Source organism: Vombatus ursinus, unplaced genomic scaffold, assembly GCF_900497805.2.
Source record: "Vombatus ursinus unplaced genomic scaffold, bare-nosed wombat genome assembly UNPS02014861.1, whole genome shotgun sequence".
In the NCBI taxonomy this organism is placed as follows: Eukaryota; Metazoa; Chordata; class Mammalia; order Diprotodontia; family Vombatidae; genus Vombatus; species Vombatus ursinus.
This window is the reverse complement of record NW_020954639.1, coordinates 10,504,180-10,528,886: the sequence shown is the minus strand read 5'-3', so window position 1 is coordinate 10,528,886 and position 24,707 is coordinate 10,504,180. Positions and strand designations below refer to the sequence as shown.

Genomic DNA, 24,707 nt, shown 5'->3' with positions numbered 1-24,707 from the left:
GCTCACGTAGCCACCAGAACCAGGAGTTCAGTTAAATAGGAGATGAACCGGATGCATGTCAGGTAAGCCACGATCCAGTCCAGAGAAGCCACTAAAGCCAGGCAGGACAAGTCCAAAGAGAGCAAATAAGAACCCAGGAGGAGCTTGGGGAACCTCATAAGAGTGTCTGGAAAACAGAGGGCAGAGCCCAGGCTGGCAGGAGTAAAAACCATCTCTTTGGAATGCAAAGGGTGTATAAAAACGCTGGACAGGAGAAGGGAAGGGCGGCCCAACAGATCTTAAAGGGAGAAATGGAAGGCAAATCAAGGGAAATACAAACAGCCTCCACCTTTGGATTCAGTCTCTGTCCCTATGAATGGGTGACCCCTGAGGAGGCCTCAAGTCCCTGGCCATCTCTTCTGTAGAGGGCAACTGACCAGAGGTCCCTACTTCAGGCTATCTGGGACAGTGACTGACCTCAAGATTTAGTTTATTTTACGGAAGTTTGAAGAGCTAAGTCACATTTTTCCACACAAGCTTATTGTGAGAACTAAGGGGGTCCCTGATCCCCGGTCAGGGCAGGCAAAGGCAGGTTCCTATTGAGAAATGGCTTTAAGGAGCCTGCTTTCCAGAAGTCAGGCTTCTCCATCTTAATCTCTACAATAGAGCATCACCTAGCCCATTGTTTTGTTACATGCTCGGTGCTCAATGTTTTTTGATTTGGAATTAAATTAACTAAAGCTTCCCGTGGAATAAGTAAAGCACAGAAGGTACCACAGCTTACCACCAGACTACACAGCAGTCCTTGCAGCCCATAATCCCCAGAGTCTAACCAGGACTGGAGGTGGGGGCTTCAGAGGGGCCCCAGCTAGGCAGGGAATCCCCGGAGGGCAATATGTCAGCCCCAAAGCAAAAGGGCTAGTTCTTTCTCCAGTGTAGTCTCACTGTATCTAGCCTTTGAACATCTTCCCATCTCTTCTAGAACTTCTGAAATATACAGTGTAGTGGAAAAAGAATCCTGGATGGAGAGTCTGAAAAGAAGGCTCAGGCCCTGTCTCTTCTACTAATTAGCTATGAGATCTTGGACAAGTCACTTCTCTAGAATTCATCTGTAAGATGAGGGGGCTGATCTATGATCTCCACTGTCTCTAATTTTCTATAATCCAAAAACTCAGTGCCAGAGGCTTTTAACCTTTAAGAAGGGGTGTTTTATGCTAAATGAAATATTAATGCTGTCCTTTAAAGCTCCTTATCCATATCAGCCTGTGTAGACTATTGTATTTTTAGTAAACATTAATTTTCAACTCCATTAAGAATAAAAGGTGAGCATAAATTTAGTTTTCTGTGTTGCCAACTGTTAAACTGAAAGGAGATACTTCTAAGCAAATCACTAACTATATTTAACATCCTTTGTGGTTTCTTAACAATATTAATATGCATCAGTGCTTCAAAAAATGAGTGAGCTCATCACCAGCATAGCTCCTAGCTGCTCCACACCTCAGTAGGCTAGAGTTTCTATGGCTGAAAAAAGTCGATCATCTGGCCCAGGCTTGTGGCCATGAAGATCTCACTAATTAGACTGGTCCTTGGAAGACAGTCCCTCATCATGTCCTTAAAGTCATTCTGGACCTTCTAGAGCTTGCTTTCTGCTGGCATGGCCCTACAGATGCAAGAACCCAGCATCCCTTCCATGACACACGGGGCATTGGAGTAGGACTTTGGTGGCAGAATGTTAATAGGGAAGATACCTCAGTACTGATTTATGATGTATAGAAAGATTGCTATTATTAGAAGAAAACTGTTATAAAGTTACATTTTTAAGAGGAAGAGAAAGTAACTTCAACTTCAGAAAAGTGGAAAGTGTTAAGTGGGATTGGGAAAAAGAGAGAGGAAAGTACTAAAAAGAATAAAAAAGATCAATGAAAGGGCTGCCTTGTATGTTTAATTATCTTTCCATTTGTATATGTCCTTTCCCCAACTATATTGTAAACTGGTAAAGGTTGGGAACTAGGTCTGGTCTATCATGAGTATTTAATAAATACTTAGTGTGGTTAATTTTTGACTAATTGTAAATGATGAACAGTATCCAAAATACAAGCATTTAGTTCTTTTGAGTTGAATTACAGATTTTTATTTTTACCTTCAGCGATTTATAATCTGTTACCAAGACTTAAAAATAGTTGTGCAGAGATCATGCCTTATTGTGAAAATGTACAGCAACCTCTGATGATTATAATTAACTGTTGCTTCTTCACCCAAATAAGTGTATCCTTTTTAAAAGAAAGAAATCTTCATTTTCCTCATAAGGCCTATGTCATAAGACATGGACTTGGAGCCAGAAGGAGCCTCATAGAGGTCACTTGGCCCGTCCCCTCATTTTGCAGATGAGGAAACTGAGGCCCACAGGAAGTAAGGACCTGGTCTCAGGCTTTACAGGTAGGAAGTAGCAAAACTGGAGTTCAAAGCCATATTATCAACATCCTGTTGGTTCAGAGTTTATTTACTTTGTTTGTTTTTACCAACTATTTACCTGCCAGCAAAGCAGGGTCGGTGGCAAGGTGGCAGTTTGAGGCTTAGGTCCCAGGCCTGTCTTTGCCATTGACCCTGAGCAAGTGCCCCAGGCAGCTCTCTAAAGACTTTGAGTTACTACCTGCACACTGATGAAATCACAAGTCCTCACACCTTTTCCTTTACACAAATAAAGGAAAGAAAAGAAAAGGAGATGGACATAGTTTTATTATTTTTTCTTGCTCATTTCTTTAGTTTGCAGAACTATTTTCCTCTGGCTGTGTAAGGGAAAAGGTGTCACGTGTGTGTGTGTGTGTGTGTATGTATGTGTGTACAAGCCACACACATATTTAGCATGCAACCTCCAGATTTATAAAATACCTTAAATTTTTTAACACTTTAACATTTATGTTCCCTATAACAGTCCCATAATTTACTTACTACTCTATCCTTTGAAGTAGCATCAACAAATTACCTATAGCCTTTTCTTTTTAATCCTTCATAGAAAAAAGTGAATGAGATCTCCTGGCCTTGTTCTACACTAGAACTCTGGAAACATGTGACCTTATTTCCCACCACATAGTACTTAACATTTTGACATAAAACTTGAATTTTTCAAATTTAAATTCTTCATTGTTATTTCTGTATAAGTGCTTCTAATTAAAAACTAAATACTGGAGTATTCAGGGAAGGTACTGTGGAAGAGGTGAAATTTGAATTTTACTTTTGACAGATGGGGTAGGATTTTGACAAGCAAAATTAGGGGAGGACATTCCAGGCAGAAAGAATTGGATGATGAAAGGCACAAGAACAGGAGAGTGGTGTTCATGTTCAGGGAATCTCTCATAGTGCACACTGACTAGAAAGGGTATATTGGCACCAGAGTGTAGAGAACTCGGGTGCCATGCTACAGAGTTTAAACTTTATTTGGCAGGCAACAGGAAAAGAGGGACCGTTTCAAGCGGGAAAGTGACACAATCAAAGCAGTACTTGAGGAAACTTATTTTGACAGGATGGATTTGAGGGAGGAGAGTCCAGAGGCTAAGAAATCAGCTAATGGGTTGTTATATTCATCTAAGCACAAGAGCAGTTGAGTACTGAACTAGAGCCATAACAGAGAATGGAAAGAAATGAACTGGTATAAGAGACATTGAAGGAAGAATCAACAGGCCTTGCCAACTGAGGGGATGTAGGAGGAAGAAGACTGAAATACAAGGGATTATCTACTTTTGGATATCAACATAAGAATAAATTACATGCCAGAAGGAACCTAGAAAATATTGAGACATTACAAAGACTTGGGCAAGAAACTGAGGACCAGAATGATGTCCATTAAAGACAAGGGATATAGAAGAGAACATTTCATTTGGGAGGTGAAGATTTACTAAGACGGTGTCTGAGAATAGGATTTATCTTTCTGGACCACACCATAAAACATACGAAGACACTCCTAGCTAGGGATGGGGTGCACCAAGACAACCTCATAAGAATATATTTGCCTATCATCTTCCAAATCTAATAGAAAAGTCTTCAAAATAAAAAGAAATTGGAAAGGAAGAAAACTGCCTCAATACATACCCCATTAGATACTATAAAGAGTAGCTCCAGTGAAGTAAGAATGGATGGAAGATCAAATCCAAGAAAGGAGCCTATCTAGAAGCTATATACATACATCAATATACAAATGCCTGAATTCAGACAACCAACATTAGGAATTGTAAATCCTAATCTAAGAAAGCAACTTTGACTGTGTCAATATTAGACTTGATGGAATAAAATCCCCAATTGAGTTATGGCCCAGGTTACCTAAGGAGGGGAAACAGCAGATCAAAGCTTCCAGATTGATCAGGGTGAGAGTGGGCCTGTGAGCACCCTGCCCCCGGGACTTCTAGCCAGGGTGAGATGGGGGACCCAATCCTGAATGAAGAGAGATAGAGAGGAAGGAAGGGACTTAGGATAGCTCTGTGGATTAAGAAGGTATATTGATGATTGGAAAACTACACACCAGAAGGGGCATAGTTGAGAATTTTGGGGTGAGAGGAGACTAAAAAACAAGCAGTTTTATCAACAGGAATATGCTCTAGACCATGTAAACACTAAAAGGCAATAAGTGAGAAAACTCAGAAGCTTAACCACAGTGGCTGTGAAACGCAGGGGCACTGGAGGATACCAGTAGCTGACCTTTATTTAGCTTGAAGGCTTGCCAAGCACTTTGCATGTGGACTCCATAAGGGTAGGTACTGTTGGCATCTCCATTTTATACTTGAGGAAACAAACTGAGAGAAGCCCAATGACTTGCCCCAGGTCACCTATCATGAGGCAGGTTTGGAATTCAGGTCTTCCTGGTTCCAAGTCCTGTACTCTATCCACTCTACCATCTAGCTGCCTCATTTATCCAGATATCTGCTGGTGCTCTTTACCAAAAGCAGAGCATCTAATAACTTCTTGACTTGACTTTAAGTCATTTATTAAGCCCCTGTTTTGTGCCAAGCACTGTGCTAGGCACTTTGATGACAATTTTATCACTCAAAAGATGAAAGAACCAATGAGGGGAGATAGAATTCTATATCTTGTTTTCACTGACAGAAACAGGTAGGAAATGGGGGGTGGGGGTGTAGGAAGTGACTGCTAGCCCCTGCAGTTTGGGATAAAGGAGAAGAAAGGAAAATCCTAGCGTGGACACTGGATTTTGAGAGAACAGATTTCAGAGGTTGGCTGGATAGGATCCCATGGACTAAAATCCTACAGGGAAAGTTCTCAGGATTGGTGAAAAATTCTCAAGAATGAAATTCTGAAGACAAAAAAAAAAATTTCGATTTGGAAAGAATCTGATTATCTAAAGAGAACGATGTGAATGTGTAGAATATTTGTCAACTAAATTATGTTTTTAAAAGGTATGTATGGAAGCAAGGATAAGTAACAGGATGAATACACAACGTAGGCTAGTTTTGCAAGGTGCGTGTCCATGTTAAAGCTCAGAGTGAGCAGAGTCTGGTAAGGAATGCCAAGGACCAAGAGAAAGAGTGTGGGCAGTGGGAATAAGGTCTAGTGAGAGAAATGGGATCACAAAAGAGCCAGACCTACAAGCTGGATAGGATGGTGGTAACTGACAACAGAAGGCAGAGATGGCCAAGTCTTATTTTCCCTTGTTTTCTCTGCCATTACGAAAGACCTTTGGACTAGAAATGCAGAGCAAAAATGGCTAAGAGAGAGTTGGTACCAAAGGGTCCCCAAGTGATAAGTAAAAGAACACCTAACCGCCCTTGAATTCAGGTTACCTGGCACGGATGAACTACATCCTTAGGGACTAAAAGAACTGGTAGATGGAATTGCGGAGGCACTGTCAGTGATACCAGGAAAATCATAGGGAGTAAGACTGGAGAAAAGCAAATGTCCCAATTTTCAAAAAAGGGAAGAGAATAGACTAACTATACTATAGGTCAGTGAGTTTTTACTTCAGTTCCTGGAGAAAATACAGAATAGCTCTAGTAAAGAAATAGGTAGTAAATATCTAGCAAAAATATCTGCCTGGCTTCATCAAGAACAGGTCATGCTATGTGAAACTCATTTCCTTTTTTCCAACAGTTACTCAACTGTTAGATCAAGGGAATGTTAGACAAATATGATTTGCTTAAATTTTAGCAAGGCATTTGATAAAGCACCTTACACTCTGCTTGTGGAAAAGATTGAGAGATGTGGATTAGATGATAATAGCAATGAAGTGGATTTGGGACATGTTAAATGTCTAGACTCAAAAGAGTAAAGGTCTCCAGTGGAGTGTCCCTTTACTATTTAAGGACTTAAATAAAGGTATAGATGACATTCTTATCAAATCTGAAAATGGCACAGTGCAGTGAGGGGTGGCTAATAGATTAAAGATGGCTACAGGCTAAAGTGCTGGTCTAAATCTAATAATAAGAAATTCAGTAAGGATAAATGTAAAGTCTTACACTTGGGTTCAAAAAAATCATCTTCCCAAGGATAGGCTGGAGGAGGCATGGTTAAACAGAAGTTTCTCTGAAAAAGATAGAGTCCTTTATTAAACTTGGGCCTGAATACAATTCCGTAGTACATGTGGTGGTCAACAGAAGTAACTGGAACTGGGGCTGCGTTGAAAGGCATAATTTCCATGAAGAAGATAGTGATGATCCTGCTGTACTCTTCCTTGGTCAGACCATACGGATATTATGCTCCATTTTGGGCAGCGCAGCTTAGGAAGAAAGTGGCTGATTTTGAGAGGGTCCAGAGGAAGGTAGCCAGGATGGTGAAAGACTTTGAGGCCAGGGCATAGAAGAGCCAGTCTGAAGAAACTCACAAGGAAGAAAGGAAACCTGAAAGGGAAAATAGTGGCTGTTGTCTGCATGGAAGAGGGGTTAGGCTCGTTCTGCTTGGTCCCAGACGGTGCTTGTTGATTCATCGATTTCAGCAATGGCCACACGAGCACTTGACAAGTATATCATATGAAGATACCTCGATAGGTCTGGGTTGGACTAAAAGGACCCCAAGGCCCTTTCCATCTCCCCCTGTGAGATGGAACTGAATTTTGAAGTATGGGTGGCTGTAGTAATGGCAGTGCTACTAATAGAAATAGGGAAGAGAAGATAGGAACCTGGATAAGAAGAAAGTATGTTTAAATTGAGAAAATGATGGGACATCAAAGGACATTACCTAACAGGCAGTAGGAAATTTGAGTCTGGGACTAGACATGTCAGGACTAGAAGCAGGGATTTGGCAGCTACCAGCATATGGTGGGGTTATAGCTTAAGCCGTGGGTGTAAATAAGGTCATAGAAGGAGAAAACATACAGGGAGAAGAAGGGCCAGGCCATAAGCTTGAGGAATGCCCATATTTAAGGTGGGGGGAGAGGAAATAGACCTAGTGATGAAAATAAAAAAGAACCATCAAAGAGGGAGGAGAAGAACTAAGATAGCACCATCTAGGGAAGATAAAAGCACTAGATGTCAGATGCTTTAGATGCCAAGAATGAGTACTGAAAAAAGACCATTGAGTTTGACATATGGTATTAGGCAAGTGATAAATGCAGGAGGAGGCGGTCAGTGCTACAGAGATGGAGGCAAAAAATGGAGGCTCATATTTGGAGAAGATTCTTGGTAAAGGAAAGAAATACCCAAGTTAAGAGATATTTCCTCCAAATGACTATGGGAGAATGGGGTAATACTGGCAGCATTCCCAAGTCTCTGTAATCAGAAAATGTTAATGCCACAGGCAGATTGTCATTTGCTGTTCTCATAAAATATCAGGGTCTAGGTGTTGCTGCTTTATCAGCACTGTGTTTTAATTTTTTTAGGCTTCAGCACTCAATAGGTATTGAATCAGACAATAAACCAGATTTTCTGAGCCAGACACTTTGATTGGTTGATCTCATGACCCAGAATAAAGCAGTAATATTGCTTTATCCTTTCACTATCCTCACCACCAATTATGCTCGATGACTCTTGTTCAGAATCCCTTTATCTGTGCTTCTCTTGTTGTCCAAAGTTTGCTCTCAGTCTCTTTAAGCAAAGTATAGAAGTACTGATTCGCCCTAACCTTAGAAAATGGGAAATTAAATGTCTCTTCCCAAATATATCTGTCTACTTGCATGTTCTAATTTGTGAGCTGTGTCAGTTTATGTTCAGAGATTTCTTCCTCTGTCTCACCTATATTCTGAGTTTCTTTTAAAAGGAATATGATATAATTATAAAGAAAATCCACTTCTTATCCTTATACTAATCCAGTCGACAGTAGAGAGAGGAATCAGGATGGAGAATTTAGCTTTTCCTTCAAAGGATTCTTTGAAATCTGATCTCTAATCTGCTTGATTTGATGTGGACCTTCTGACAAATGTGGGAGAATAATCTGGACTGTGTTGTTCCCATGTGTGCTTTTCTCTGGCAACTCTTTCTGGGCAATATTGTCAATAAAAAGTAGAAATATAGAAATGAAAACTCAGCAAATGATTAAAGTCTATGCTCAAAATGTGAAATATGAAGAAGTGCTGCAGTATATAACAGGGAACACAAGTCTTCAGAATCAAGAAATTGATTTTTTGTTCTGACTCTACTACTGTATTAGCATTGTGACCCTGGGCTGATCACTTACAATGTAAGAACTGAACTGGATAACATCTGAGATCCTAAATTAGGTTTTTGTGAAATGCCCATCCTTTCTGTCATCTTTGTCTATATAGAAGAGTAAAAAGTGGAAATAGGAAAATGGAAACTCATAGCAATTGTCTGTCTTGCAATGTTGAGCACCTCAAAGTGAATAGAAGGGCTCACCTTGGAGGAGGGAGACCTGGGTTCACACACCGCCTCAGACAAGGAACAGTTGTGTGACCGGAGACCTGGGTTCACACACCGCCTCAGACAAGGAACAGTTGTGTGACCCTGTAAGCTCTCATGCAAGCTCTCAGGGCCCTCAGGCAGTTCTTCCTGCATTTATAATGCTCTATTCTGATGAAATCACAGGTCCAGACCGAAACAACTGTTATACCATGGTAACAGCTTCACATTGTTATGTTCTGAAAGCTTCTCTGAGCCAAAATCCATTCCCAAAGTGACTGATAAAATTAGAGAATTTTGGTAAACTACAAAGTAGAGTCTCCATTTCTTTAAGAACAGTATCCTATATTCACTTAGCAAAATCCTACTCTTGAGCAGGCCAGATGAGAGGAGCAACATGGTATTCTAGAAAGAGGATTGGACTAGGAAGGACACCTCTGGGCTTGAACCCCACCACTGACTGATCCTGGGCAAGTCGCTTAACTTTTGTGCGCCTTTCTCCTTATTTATAAAATGGAGATAACAATACCTTTCATACCTACCTCTTAGAGTTGTTGGGTGCAAATTAGATAAGTTTGCATCATGGCGCTGTGGAAGCAATGCTGACTGTGGAGTCAGAGCACCTGGTTCCCATCTCAGCCTGGCTGATCCAGAGTCTTTCACTTGACTTCTCTTGGCCTCAACTTGTAAAATGAGATTTTGTGTAGTATAAGTTCATGTTAAAAAAAAAAAAGTTACAAATATTTATCTGAAAATTTTGGATATACTCTGTTCTTTTTTATATTCAAAACTCTTTTGTACTATGAATAAATTCCAATTTTTTTTTTTTACAGAGACATGTGACCCAGTCTGGGGGTAACCGGAAATTCAAGTGCACAGAATGTGGAAAAGCTTTCAAGTACAAACACCACCTTAAGGAGCACTTAAGGATCCACAGCGGTAAATATTGGGCTTATCTCCAGGCAGCGTGGGAATTAATGTTTATTATAAACTGAATATTTTGTATTAAATAATGCAAGCATGGCTCTCCAAATATAGAATAAATTGTTCCAGTTTTCTACTTATTACTCGATCCAGTTAGGACAAATACAAGATGAACCTAACGTGACCGACTTCTTGAAGAAATATCACAGGAATCCTACTTCCAAATGAAAGTTGCCTTTCATGGGAGTCATTGTAGGAGACCATAGACTTCCTTCCATGACGTTGCCATTGCTTGAGCGCATCTCCTGTAACTCCCTGTAGACCCTGAGCCACACACAATCTTTTGCACATGCATAGTGAAAGAGCAGCAACCGCACACCGGGCTGAATAATGGTACAGAGATAGAAAGTCCCCGAGCTCAAGGAGTGGTGACTAGGGAAGGCCTGGCTGGTCTGTCTGGGAAGTCCCAGGGATGGGGCGTGGAGCCACAGGAGGCCTCTGTACTAATTTGATTTTGGTTCCCAGAGCAACAAGTAGAAAGTATGTTGGGGAAGGGCAGGGGAAGAGGTCACATGAAGGTCACCGAGGTGGACAGCTGGCCTGCCCATGTGAGATGGGCCTCATTTGCTAGTCAGCCCAGCTCAGCAGCTCTAAAACCGAGTGGGTTAAGTCCCCTATGAGGTGATCTCTGGAGAGCCAGTGGGTACCTTGCCAGGATGGATGGGGTGTGAGCATGGCCTGGTTAGTCTGGAGCCAATGTGGTACTACAGTGGGCTGTACGTGAGTCTTCATTCACCAAAAAGAACATCTCAGCCCCAGGGCAAAATCTCTGCATAATTTCAGTAAACATCTGTCCTTTGAGAATGAATTTGATTTTTGAAAACAGTAAAACATCACTCAAAACTATGTGGTGAATAAGGTGATTTGTTGCTGAGTCGTTTTTCAGTCGTGTCTGACTCGTCATGACCCCATTTGGGGTTTTCTTGGCAAAGACAGTGGTTTGGCCGTTCCTTCTCCAACTCATTTTACAGATGGGGAAACTAAGACAAACAAGGTTAAGTGAGTGGCCAAGGGTCACATAGCTAGTGAATATTTGAGGCCACATTTGAACTTAGATCTTCCCGACTTAAGCCCAGGCTCTCTATCCCCTGCACCACAAAATTGGAAGGGAACTCCAAGCTCCCTGACACTGGACAATACTGCTTTTTGACATAGCTTCTTTGAAGGGTAATGTTTATTTGGATGTATACATTCTGAAATGTTGGGTTTTTTTTTTAAACAGCTTCAGTCTGCTTAATCACATCTTCTGTATAACAATTTTTATAATGGCAAGTAAGTCCTGCCTTAAGAAATCTTATAGACAAAAATCCAAACCTAATCGAATGAATAAATTCTGGGTTATTATTTATATTTCAATGGAATTCCTTGAAGTAGCACTTTCCATAGAGCATTTAAGATGTGTTTGTTACAGACCGTTAACAGCTCGACAAAAATCTGATGATATTCCCCACCCCCCAAGAGAAACTTAGAGCTAAAGTGTTAGGAGCCTCTTTGAATTGAAGAGCAATCAGAAAAGAACTGAAAATGGCTCTGAAAAGATCAGGTGACTCGGTGGAGGTCAAAACTGCTAGGAATTTCTCAGAAGCAAAATTATTTGATAAAGCCAAGTAGTCTGTTGCTTTTGACATTAAGAACACGCATTTTTCCTGCTTAAAGAATGTCTTATTGACAGCATTAACATACGTCATTAAGTTAATAATGACCCAGTTCGATGTTCCCAGTTAAAAGATACTAAATCATAGTTTTACTCAAGAATTTTTTCACTTTCTGCAGAACATTCATCTTGTTACCCTTTTTTACAAAATGAACAAGGCATTGAGAAAATGGGGGGAAAGAGGCATAGATTGAATGGGAAGATAGAGATAGAAGATGAATGAGGGAATGAGGAATGAAAAAATGGAGAGGAACCCGAGAAAGAGAAAATGGAACTACGAAGAGGTAGAGTCAGTTAAAGGACAAATAAGGCGGGACAATCTGTACGATTTTACTTCAGTTAGCTGCTTCAGATCCATGCATGATGCCTTGTGTTTGTTTATGAAGTGCCTCGTAGTGCAAACAGTAACAGCAGGCAGCGCCCAGCCTCATTTTGTCTTCACAACAACCCTGGGAGGCAAGCGCTATTATTCCTCCCACTTTGTAGGTAAGGGAATTGCGGCCAACAGAGGCTGAGTAATTTGTACAAGGTTATGTACAAGGTTACATAGCTAGTAAGTGTCTGAGGCTAGATTTGAACTCCATTCTTCCTGTCTCCAGGTGCAGACCTCACAAAAACTTAAATAGAGAGTTTCATGGTATCCCACTTGGCAGTTAGCAATCTGATGGCAGTCCCCTGGGGAACTGAACACAGTTCCATTCATATTAACTAAGTTTTAGGGGCAGCTCGGTGGCGCAATGGATAGAGCACCGACCCTGAAATCAGGAGGACCTGAGTTCAAATCCGGTCTCAGACCAAACACTCGACATTCACTAGCTGTGTGACCCTGGGAAGTCACTTAACCTCTAATTGCCTAAAAAAAAAAAAAGTCACAACATATTAACTAGGTCTTAAGAAATGTTAAAGAAAAAAATAATTGTTAGCTAATGATTAGAAAAGTGGTTTTATTTAGTTTTAGTTTTGGGGTTTTTTTGGTACTGAACCTGTGATATCTCTGATGCTGAACTTGAACCCATCCTGCCTTACTCCAAGGCTAGCTCCCTATCCTCTATGTCACCTAACTCTTGACTATCCCTTGTTATAGCTATTTCAGTGACTATAAAATGTTGCAAACATGTATTTTATCCTATTGAAAATTTACAGCTAGATAACCAACTCCAGCATTTTTCCTTGCAATGGGTATCTGGCTTCATTTTGGAAATGAAGTCCTAAAAAAAATGTTCAGGGTATTGAGTGTTATATGTAAAATATAGTGGTCATTTTACAGTTTTTTATACCCCAGGCCTAGGACTCTTGGAAATTGATTTAGTCATTCTTATTTCACATTATCTGGTGGAGTGCCACAGGGCTTCCTTCCTTTCATAGGAAACAGAAATATTTAAGCTTTATGATCCCTTGTGAGGGATACTATAGAAAGGATTCCTCACTGAAGAGTAGGTTAGAACACACAAGTTCTAAGGTCCTTCCAACACTAATTTCTAAAGTTGTTCAGAATTACAAGAAGATCAGGTAACATTTCTGAGGATATCATTTTCAGTTATATGCTCTTAGATTTGTAATTTTGGCGTAGAAATTTTCTTTTTAAAGTTACTTCTAATTTCTCAATAAGAGGAAAATTGTACTTTGTCCTCATAGGATGCAGTTGATGCAAGTTTCGGATCATAAATACTACTTAAAACCTGTGAGAAATAACAGATGAGAGACAACGTGGTCTCAAGTCAAGGGATCTAGAATCAGGAAAACCTGGACTTAAGACCTAGCTCTGGGGCAGTTAGATGGTACAGTGGATTAGAACACTGGCCTTGGAGTCAGGAGGACCAGAGTTCAAATGTGGCCTCAGGCACATAATGCTCACTAGCTGTGTGACTCTGGGCAAGTTACTTAACCCTAATTGCCTCACCAGAAACAAAAAAAACCTGCTTATTCCCTTCTAATACAGGGCAGTTATGTGGCACAGTGGACAGAGCACCAGCCCTGGAGTCAGGAGGACCCGAGTTCAAATGCGGCCTCAGACACATAATGCTCACTAGCTGGGTGACTCTAGGCAAGTCACTTAACCCCATTGCCTAGCCAAAAAAAAAAACAAAACAAAACACCGAGCTAGATGACCCTGGCAAGGCATAGAACTTCTCAATGCCAGAGCAGCTCTTTAAAATGATAATTTGCATAGTAGGTGCTAAACTATGTTGGGAGAGAGAGTTTCCTCATCCTAAGGCCCCCATACCAATGAAATCACAGAGAGAAAAACCGTGTGTGTGTGTGCGTGTGTTTTAGAGAAGTTGAGTCTTGTTTGTTTCTTGGAGTTGGAAATCCTCTCAGGGTAACCTTGTAGAGTTTTGAAGTTTGTCAGCGAGGATTGAATATCCAACTTGTCTTTCCCTTCCCGTCCAGTCCCCATCTCCAGCCCTCAGCCTAGGGTTAATTCCCCCCTAAATTGGCTAGCTTGAGATAAGTAAATTGTATGGAGATGATAAGCTAGAATAATGAAAACCATGGACTTGAAAGACTCTGAAGTTGGACCAGAACACTAAGGGGAGATTATTTTGGCCTCTATAATTACTCTGATTGAGTTTTAAAAAGTAGAATCAGATACATGAAAAGACACCTTTTCTGTAAAAACATTTAGTGCAAACTAAGACTGCCTAAGTATCTGATATTTCTATAGCTTTTTTGTAAGTGTAAAGTATGTATTTTAAATACAAGTATAACATACACTGTGTCCTCTTTTGAAGGGCTCTAGGTTATTTGTTTTGGAAATATTCGAATTCTGTGTACTGTTCTTTAATAATACAGTGACTGTCATCTTTGTTGTCATTGTTTAGGAGAGAAGCCATATGAATGCCCAAACTGCAAGAAACGTTTTTCCCATTCTGGTTCCTATAGCTCACACATCAGCAGTAAAAAATGTATCGGTTTGATGCCTGTGAACGGCCGTTCAAGAACAGGGCTCAAGCCATCACAGTGCTCCTCCCCTTCTCTGTCAGCATCACCGGGCAGTCCCGCGAGGCCTCAGATACGGCAGAAGATTGAAAACAAGCCCTTGCAAGAACAGCTTCCAGTAAACCAAATTAAAACGGAACCTGTGGATTATGAATTCAAACCCATCGTGGTTACTTCAGGAATCAACTGTTCAGCCCCTTTACAGAATGGGGTTTTCAGTGGCGGTAGCCCCTTACAGGCTACCAGTTCTCCTCAGGGTGTGGTGCAAGCTGTTGTCCTCCCAACAGTAGGTTTGGTGTCTCCCATAAGTATTAACTTGAGTGACATTCAAAATGTACTCAAAGTGGCAGTCGACGGTAATGTTATACGGCAAGTTTTGGAGAACAATCACGCCAATCTTGCATCCAAAGATCAGGAAACAATCAGCTCGCCAGCCATACAGCCAGGTGGCCATTCCCTCATCTCCGCTATTAGTCTTCCTTTGGTTGACCAGGATGGAACAACCAAAATCATCATCAACTACAGCCTTGAGCAGCCTGGTCAGCTTCAGGTTGTTCCCCAGAACCTGAAAAAAGAAAACTCAGTCCCCAACAACAGTTGCAAAAGTGAAAAGTTGCCCGAAGACCTTACGGTGAAGTCTGAGAAGGATAAGCACTTTGAAGGGGGCGCCGAAGACAGCACTTGCCTTCTGTGTGAGGACTGCCCAGGAGATCTGAATGCACTTCCAGAGCTAAAGCACTATGACCCAAAGCAGCCTGCTCCGTCTGCTCAGCCCAGCACCCCCGAAGCTGAGAAGTCTGAGCCCCCTGTCCCGACAGACCCTGTAGAGGGTCGCTTGTCTCCCAGTCAGCCACCCCTAAAAAACCTCCTGTCTCTCCTCAAAGCGTACTATGCTCTCAATGCACAGCCAAGTGCAGAAGAGCTCTCCAAAATTGCCGATTCAGTAAACCTGCCCTTGGATGTAGTGAAGAAGTGGTTTGAAAAGATGCAAGCTGGACAGATTTCAGTCCAGCCTTCAGAACCGTCCTCCCCTGACCCAGGCCAAGGGAACGTTCCTGCCGATGACAACGATCCATCAGGACCTGCCAACACTGACGAGCCCCAGGACAGCACAACGACTTCAAAGAGTCCCAGGAAGGTGACGAAGTCTCCCGTTTTGCCAGCAGGGTCATCTCTGAACGGCTCCAGAAGTCGCACGCCATCCCCATCACCACTCAACCTTTCTTCATCCCGAAACACACAGGGTTACTTGTACACAGCAGAAGGGGCCCCCGAAGAGCCACAGGTCGAACCTCTTGATCTTTCACTACCAAAGCAACATGGAGAATTATTGGAGAGATCCACCATCACTAGTGTTTACCAGAACAGTGTTTATTCTGTCCAGGAAGAGCCCTTGAACTTGTCATGTGCAAAAAAGGACCCGCCAAAGGACAGTTGTGTGACAGACTCAGACCCAGTTGTAAATGTGATCCCACCAAGTGCCAACCCCATAAATATCGCCATCCCCACCGTCACTGCCCAGTTACCTACAATCGTTGCCATTGCTGACCAGAACAGTGTTCCATGCTTACGAGCACTCGCTGCCAATAAGCAGACCATCCTGATTCCCCAGGTGGCATATACGTATTCTACTACGGTCAGCCCTGCAGTCCAAGAACCGCCTGCAAAGATGACCCAGCCTAATGGAAATCAGGTAACTGAGCAGACAGCTGAGTGTGCTTTCATGTGTGTCCTATTGCAGTTTATTCCTACACTGTGAAAGTAGGTATTTGGGTATAAGGTATCAGATAAAAAGAAAATACTCTTTTATTTCAGCTTTGTAGGACGTTACTTTAAATGGTTAAGAAGCCCTAAAACTTAGTAGTTAAGGGAAATTCGTGAAGGTTAATTCATACCTCCAGTGTATTAGGTAGGTCCTCTGGGAGTGATCTGTGGGAGGACAGGAGGATAACAATTACAAGGGATAAAATGGCGTGGATAGGTGTGGCTGTTCCCCCAATGGAAGGGAGCATGGCAACAGAGATAAGGTCATAGATCATCTGGTAAAATAGACACACACACACACACACACACACACGCACACACACACACACACATACACACACTCATAGCTAAAAACCCAACTCTATCAAACGCAACTAAGAATATGTCAAAAACTAATTAATAACATTTTTGTTTTAATACTTCTGTTCCCAAAATTAGGAAAGAGCTTCCTCCTCAATTAAAACCATTAATAAATGAAAGTGTGTTGCATTTCACACAAGGGACCAAGGCTCAGCAAGTGTTTTCATGTGCTAACCTATGGAACCGAAGGCCTTAAGCAAACAATAATTACTCTTGATAACATAAAGATCTAGAAGATTCTTACCAGCTTTGGTCATTAGGCAGTATTCAGTTATAGTTAATATGTGTCAGGAAAATGCACATTCACACAAATTGAGAGCATATCCACACTGCTAAGCAGTGAATGTCTCCTCTCTTCCATCCTCTCCAAAGCGCCTTAACTATTTGGAGAGCTGCCCTAGGGCGACTAGGCATAATTCCCTTCTGTAGGAGCCCAAATTGTAACATCTCCATATTTTAGCCTATTTCTGATTCAGAAGAAACATCACCATTCTTTCAAGTAGCCATTCTGTCCTACCTTTCAGAGTAGATACATCTCATATAGGATCTATAAATTACAGGAAAAGAATTGTTTTATGACCAGAAAACCATTCCAGAGCATTTACGTGCGGACCTCCATTCGTGCGCTGTCACACGTCTGCCCAGCCCCCTGAGCTACAGACCATAACTAATCACCTGAGTAGATGATATGAAAATCATACTGTATAAACCACTACTTAGGCTGACACGAAGAGCATGTTGTAAACCTCTTTTTGTTTTGTTTTTCCGTGACTTGTGATAGCATAGAATTTTAGAAGTGGAAATCATCTCTAAGTTCGTCCAGTTGAAAGCCGACCTTTACAGCTGAGGAGACTGGTCCATCAAGGTTATTGAGGCTGTAACTATTCCATCCAGCTACAGAATTTAAAACTAATCAACTCCACTCAGCATTATTTGGCCGGATCAAAATGAAAGTAACTGAAAAGTAACTCAAAGGGCTCGTGAATAGTCTTGGAATATCGTAGCTCGTTGTTGTTGTTGAGTCATATCTGACTCTTTGTGACCCCATTTAGGGTTTTGTTTGCAGAGATACTGGAGTGGTTTGCTGTTTCCTCATTACTCATTTTACAGTTGAGGAAACAGAGGCAAACAGGGTTAAGTGACTGACCCAGGGTCATACAGCTAGTAAGTGTCTGAGGCCAGATTTGAACTTAGGAAGAGGAGTCTTCCCTCCTGACTCCAGGCCCAGTGCTCTGTCCGCTGTGCCCACCTTGCTGCCCATTATAGCTGTATACATGATATTATAATGATAAACTATGCCAATATAGTCTATTATGTAACAACATAATCATTATAATTATGTACCATTAATATTATATAATAATTCCAATTATAGAATTATAATATTCTAAAAACTATTGGGATTATTACAAAGCTAGAATAGGAAGTAGATTTGTTACTATAGATACTCCTTCCTGATGAAGAAACTCCCTGTCCTAGTGTGGGTGTATGCCTGCCCCACAACTTGTAGTCTGAGAGCATTGCCTGGGGCCAGTCACACAGCCAGGATGTGTCAGGTGCAGGACTTGAACTCAGATCTCTATCAGTCACATGGCACTGCTTCTTTTATATATAGTAAACATTTGTGATTTTTATAGCAAAATCCTTAAGGCCAAGCCAAATGGAAAAATCTTTGCTTCAGGCCTCACTCTGAACATTCCTCCTCTTTCTACACCTTTCTGTCTTTCCCAGTACATGAGAGGTCTGCAATCAAGGTGTGATCTTGCCCACCCAGCAAATTTTCCATCCCCAAAGACAAGGGAGGGCCCTTTGTTCACCGAGAGTAAAGGAACCTGCAGTCAGGCCACCACTAACTGCTTTTAATAATGATGACTATCCCAAAGACTCTCTTTAATGTCCTCCACAGTCCTCAACATCCTGAGATGCGCAGTTTGGCTTTGGCCTAGCTCAGCATAAGAACCAGTGGGGGAGAAAGTCGGGAAACTGTGTTGGGCCTTCTTCACCTTGCACCATTCTGCATGTTACATTAGCAAATAATATCATGCCCATGGTGTTGTTGGCAATTCTAGTCTTAAATCAAATGTCACAAGGTTATTATATAATAAAATGAATCATAAATCAGGATAATTACTGAAAGGCCTTTTGCAAATAAATGTGGTGTTCCAAGCAGTAAGATGGCATACCAAAAAATGAACAAGGTGATCTTACTTCTTGAAAATGTGTCATTTGTGCAAATGTGGTTGAGCAGTGGTTTTCAAATTTTTTGAGGTTGTAAAATGTTTTCCCACTTTTCCATTCCTGCAATCCTGACAACATTGCCCTCAAACCTAAAGAGTAATCAGATCTGCATCTCACATGATACTTGGTCCCAACCTCCTTCCTGGGAATACCTGGGATGGGATTGGGAACAGAGCACTGTTTTGTTGGCCAAGACTGGGGGGGAGGGAGGCTTTTGGTTTGTAATGTTTGGATTTAATAGCTTTTATGCTAGTTCATTGAAAATACAAACCAAAGCTTTCATTCTTATAAATATTTCTTCTGTACCCCTGTTGTCGTTTCTGGTTTTTGTTTTTAAATTTATCCACTTACCCGCTGTTGCTTTTCATTTTATAAAAATTCCTATTACATACATGTTTATGTTTGTGTCTGTATGTGTGTTTTTAATTTATCCATTTTACCCCCACAGGATGAAAGGCAAGACACTAGCTCAGAAGGAGTATCAAATGTGGAGGATCAGAATGATTCTGATTCTACACCACCAAAAAAGAAAATGCGCAAGACAGAAAATGGAATGTACGCCTGTGATTTGTGTGATAAGATATTCCAGAAAAGCAGTTCACTATTAAGACATAAATATGAACATACAGGTATGTCGGTGGTTCATATCCATATCACATTGAAAAGACCTGTGATCCAATGTGCTATGAAGATGCTAAATTTAAAAAAAAAAAAAGGTCCTGCCCAGCATCTCCTGTTGGTCCCCTACCATTCTGATCTTATAGTGGACTCTCTGTTCTGACCATCTGTTCTTTATAAATTACTTTATGAAGGAAGGATCCATTCATGAAATAATTGAGAAGACTTGTATTCGTCTTCTCATTCCTATAGGCTGCCACAGCACTTGATTCTTTGGTCTCCCTGCTCCATTCCCATGGGTTTTACTGGGGTTAGATGCCTTCTAAGTTACCCTGGCCCCCAGGGAGCCAGCAGGGATCCTCTCCTCACTACGTCTCCCAGGCTTCCTCAGCAGTAGTGCAAGCAGACTTTGTATGAAGTTGTCAGAGGACCTTATTTTGCGATAATAGCATTCAACAGTTGCCCATTTCTAACATTGTTTCTGTGCTGTACCTACCGTAAATCTAAAGCAAGGAGAGAAGTGAGGAACCGTTTGGTACCACTGCCTCAGAAGTGTATGGATGGGGAAAATTGCATCTCTTTTCACTAACCTCTAGCCAAAATTTAGCATTGCCTTTAATTACTTCAGACTTGATCATGAATCCATAGGCTTCACCAGACTACCAAAGGAGGCCATGGTCCACCAAAAGGGGGAGAACCTCTGATCAATCTGAAGCAGTATTTTTTTGCATACTGCTTAATGACATTAGGTAGAATTAAGGTTGGGTAATGTTCCTTTTCTGTCTTTGGAGAAAAGGGATGCCCCCATTTCTTTTCTGCAAATACCCCCTATAGGTTCAAAAATGCACCTGGTTCTTGCAGTCTAAAGGCGATAACTCATGGTAGAAGAAAAATCCTCAGCCCACCCCCCTTTAAATCATGTAATTCCTTACACTCTAAAATCAGAGAAGTCAGACTACCTCCCCCCCATTGGGGAAAAGGTTAAATACTTAGTCAAAATCAAATTGTCTATAAGGAAAGGAATCTGACATTTCAAAGTATAGATAAATAAACGTATGGTCCCTGACAAATTTATTTAAAAAAAAAAAAGAAAGAAGTACCTGAAGTTTTAAAATTAAGCTGTTTGACACTATTGGAAGCTAAAGTGATGGTATCTGTATCATGATCAGGTTTTTGTCAGTTTCCTTAACTATCTGGACAATACTTTTCTAACCTTCCCTGCCCTTGCCCTCTCATCCTGCTTCTCTTTTTGTATTCTACACAGTTTTGCAACTGGCTTTCAAAATAGCCATCAAGACGTTTGTGTAGGTTTTAGTCTGCGACGTTCTCATCTGAAAAGTGAGACCAGCACATTAAATATCAAAAAGATTGCTTACTTTCCCATCAATCCAGGCAGAATTTTACCTGAATCCCATATTATTTTTAACAAAATCTTGGTGAATGTACAGGCTTGGCAGTTTTCTGCCCTTCTAACCAACCACATCAGGTAACATTCTTCCCTCCACATCCTGAAGTGTTACAAAAGCGTAATTAGAAAATAACTTGTTCTTTTACTTCAAAGATCTCCTCTTACATTGCAGGTAAACGACCTCATGAGTGCGGAATCTGCAAAAAGGCATTTAAACACAAGCATCATTTAATCGAACACATGCGACTGCATTCTGGAGAAAAGCCTTATCAATGTGACAAATGTGGAAAACGCTTCTCACACTCGGGGTCTTATTCACAACACATGAATCATCGCTACTCCTATTGCAAGAGAGAGGCCGAGGAACGTGATGGCACAGAACAGGAAGAGACGGGATCAGAAGCCCTGACTCACGAGCATGCTGGTGCCAGGGCGTCTCCCTCCCAGATGGACTCAGATGAGAGAGAGAGCTTAACAAGGGAAGAAGATGAGGATAGTGAAAAAGAGGAAGATGAAGAGGAGGAAAAGGAGATAGAGGAACTTCAGGAAGAAAAAGAATGTGGAAAACCACAAGAGGAGGAGGAGGATGAGGAAGAGGAGGAAGAGGAGGAGGAGGGAGAAGGAGCAAACACTGAAGGTACTGGGAAGGACGAAGAGGCCGTCGATGGAGCTCACAGTGTAGAACAAGAAGTCACAGAGAATGGTGAACGAGGATCAAAAGAGAAGACAAAGGAAGCCTGATCGTATTTTTCCTAAAAGGAAAATAAATTCTTACTGGTAATGAAGTTTGTTCTATACTATACATGCTTTTCATGGAAACATGGTAGCTTGCATACCATGATTTCTCTTCACTACTGTGTAAAAAAAAAAAAAAGTTAAAAAAAAATACAAAAACCCACAAAAAAAAAAATATCCAGGTGTGCCTGAACCTCAAACCTAGTAATTTTTCACGCAATTTTCAAAGTTAGGAACAAGTTTGTAACATGAAGCAGATTAGAAAAATATAGTGACTCTGAAAGCAAAGATTTAACAGGTTGAAGGAAACCTGATTTATTAGACAAGCATCTGGCATCATTTTCTTTTATCAGTATTAATTTTTCATTCTTTTGTTGGTTAATTTTTGAGCTGTACAATTGGGAGAGATTTATATAATTTTTTATTGGTAAAACATTTGCTAAATCCGCTTCAGTATTTTATTATGTTTTTTAAAATGTGAGAACTTCTGCACTACAAAATTCCCTACCCAGAAGTACGATGCAGTTCCAAACCGCGCTGGCTACCTTCTGTCACGTCTGTCTCAGAGGTGGTCCATGTCTAACATTTAGATGCTGTAGTAGAGCATTTTATCATTTCAAGTGTGGTGTTAGCCTTCAGAAAGCAGCCCATAGAAGAACTGAAGTTTCTTACTTATGTGGTTTAAAATGTAGTTTAAAAGATTGTCGTTGAGTTCTGATTGCAGGGACTAACAGTGTTAATACTGGTAAGGACAGCGAAGTCGTCAAAAATCAGTGTTTGTAATTGTGTTTGAGTATGTAGTAACAAATATGAAGGATATGATATGAAGCTTTGTATCTCCTTTGGCCTTAAGCAAGACCTGTGTGTGCTGTAAGTGCCATTGATCAGTATTTTAAAGGCTCTAGCCGGCCTTGTTCAATGTGTGGCCTACAATAACTAGCATTTGTTGATCTGTATCAAAGTTCTGAAATGAAATGTCAGAACACCAATTCTGTCATTAGAGAAACAAAATCCCTGGAACATTTCATCCTTTAATTACTCAGTATTCATTTTGGGTTAATTGACTTTCAGAATTTCTCTTCAGTAATGACAAGGGAAAATTTCTAATCTGCTCTATCCATTGGTTTTAATTTCAGACACAAACACTTCATCATTATTTGGCTCATAACTGTTTCCAAATGTTAGTTATTATGGACCCCATTTATTAACAAAGTTAGCTGATTTGTACCTATCAGTATTATTTTTATTTCTTTTAGTTTATAGATCTGTGCAACATTTTTGTACTGTATGTCTTCGAACCTCGCAGTATTAATACCCTTCTTACTGACATATGTACCTTTTTAGTTTTAGAAAACTTTTATATTTATGTGTCTTATTTTTATATTTCTTTATTTATTACACAGTGTAGTGTATAATACTGTAGTTTGTATTAATACAATAATATATTTTAGTATGAAAATTTGGAAAGTTGATAAGATTTAAAGTAGAGATGCAATTGGTTCTCTTGCATTGAGATTTGATTTAACAGTGTTATGTTAACATTTATACTTGCCTTGGACTGTAGAACAGAAGATTAAAATGGGAATGTATTAGTTTTACAATTACAATCAAGTCATTTTACCTTTACCCAGTTTTTAATATAAAACTCTTAAATTTTGAAATTCACCGTGTGACTAATCGCATGATGCTCTGCAGTTTCATTAAGGGATTAGCCCGACCATAAAGCTCTCATTTCCTTAGAAAGCCAAACTAGAATAACCTTCTAGAAACAGCATTGGGAACAATGTCTAACAGTTCTGTGCCAATTTGTTCCTGTATTCATGTATGTAAGTTACAAATCTGAATCTTCATTTTTAAGTTCCGCCATGTTGTTACATCATGGTCATTTTCTAGTTTTTTACCAGACTCCCCCATCTCACAATAAAATGCGTCAACAAGCCTGACTTACTCTCATTCTTTTCATTGTCCTCAAGACTGGTTTTTGGAAAACTGCAAGATAGGCTGCTGCAGCATTACTCTGCTTCTGTGGAGTCTCTCCCCTGGAGCCGAGGCTGAAAAACAAACCTTTCGGGTTAAGTATTCACAGAAAGAGAAATGAGCATCTTCGGAGCAGGTCTAACGCCTTCTAAAATTAAGAAGAGGAACATGCACAGTACACATTCACAAATTCAACAGATGGAATATAAAGTGAAGAATCCTGTTCCCTTTTCTGATGTTTAGATTTTTGCTGTTGGGGCCTCATGCATCAGGGCAAGGGGAGAGAAGAGAAGAAATCTCTGAGGGGAAGTGCTTAGACATCCATTTGATAGAGTTCCTTTCATCTAATGGTTTGGAACACAGATGGAGGGAGATGTAACTAAGAAGAGCTGCAGATCCAAGGGGGGTGGGGCAGAGCCTGGAGGTCTACATAGGTCATCTTGCAGCATCCTTCCTCCTTTGTGCTCATCATTGTCCAATTCCTGCATCCCTCTATAACTAAGGAAAATTTTCCTCAGTCATATTGTGGTTTTAGGAACTGATTAAATTACTCCTCCCCATGGCATGTCCATTTTTTAAAAGGTCTCCAGAAAGAAGGCCGTGTTTAGCGCACAGGAATCAACTTCTAATCATGAAAATGTAGGCATCAGTGGAGATTTTTGGGTTCAGACCCCCATCCCACTGCTATCCAAGGCCAACAGGCGTTAGTAGAAAATACCAGTAGGACCAATCAAGATGTTTGCTGCCCTTCAAGTTCCCATTTGCTATAGGCCAAAGTCAGAGCACTTCACAATTTTTTTAAGTGGATATGAACATTTTTTAACCTATCCAAAAAAGGATTGATAGTCATAAAAATGAGCACTGGTCCATGTTTAGGCTTCAAGGCTTGAGAGGAACCAGGGAACCGGACACACAGCAGCTGTGATACTGGGTTCAAACCCGTGATTTGTCCAGCCTGATGTTCGGTCACTGGTACCAAGATGCAATTTAGAGGACAGGATCAGCCTCCCTGAGGTCTCTGTCAGAGAGCTAAAGACCTAAAAAAGATGTGATATTTATTGTCCTGCTGTTACAGTCCCTATTCTCTAGTATTTTTTATTTATCTTTTGAAAGAATTGGTGTTCAGTGGAATAACTGAGTACAGTTGATGTTGGCCAGGTTTTTGTGGTCTCCAAGCCCTAGAGATTTTGGGAGCTGTGTCCCCAGTGAGAGCCTTTCCAACTTTGGGATTCTTTGATTGGCAAGGCCAAAGAAAAAT

General features: G+C 40.8%; 1 protein-coding gene across 3 annotated transcripts in view; it reads left to right on the top strand.

Moving 5' to 3' along the window:
- ZEB1 (zinc finger E-box binding homeobox 1) overlaps positions 1 to 23,415 on the top strand; it is a 202,848-nt gene extending 179,433 nt beyond the window's left edge. For all 3 annotated transcript variants that reach the window (XM_027841611.1, XM_027841609.1, XM_027841610.1), the window contains 4 exons: positions 9,605 to 9,710; positions 14,232 to 16,042; positions 19,160 to 19,340; positions 20,910 to 23,415. In XM_027841611.1, the coding sequence (XP_027697412.1) occupies positions 9,605 to 9,710; positions 14,232 to 16,042; positions 19,160 to 19,340; positions 20,910 to 21,478 (2,667 nt within the window). In that variant the 3' untranslated portion in view covers positions 21,479 to 23,415. The remainder of the gene's footprint in view (positions 1 to 9,604; positions 9,711 to 14,231; positions 16,043 to 19,159; positions 19,341 to 20,909) is intronic.
- The last annotated feature ends 1,292 nt before the right edge of the window (positions 23,416 to 24,707 follow it).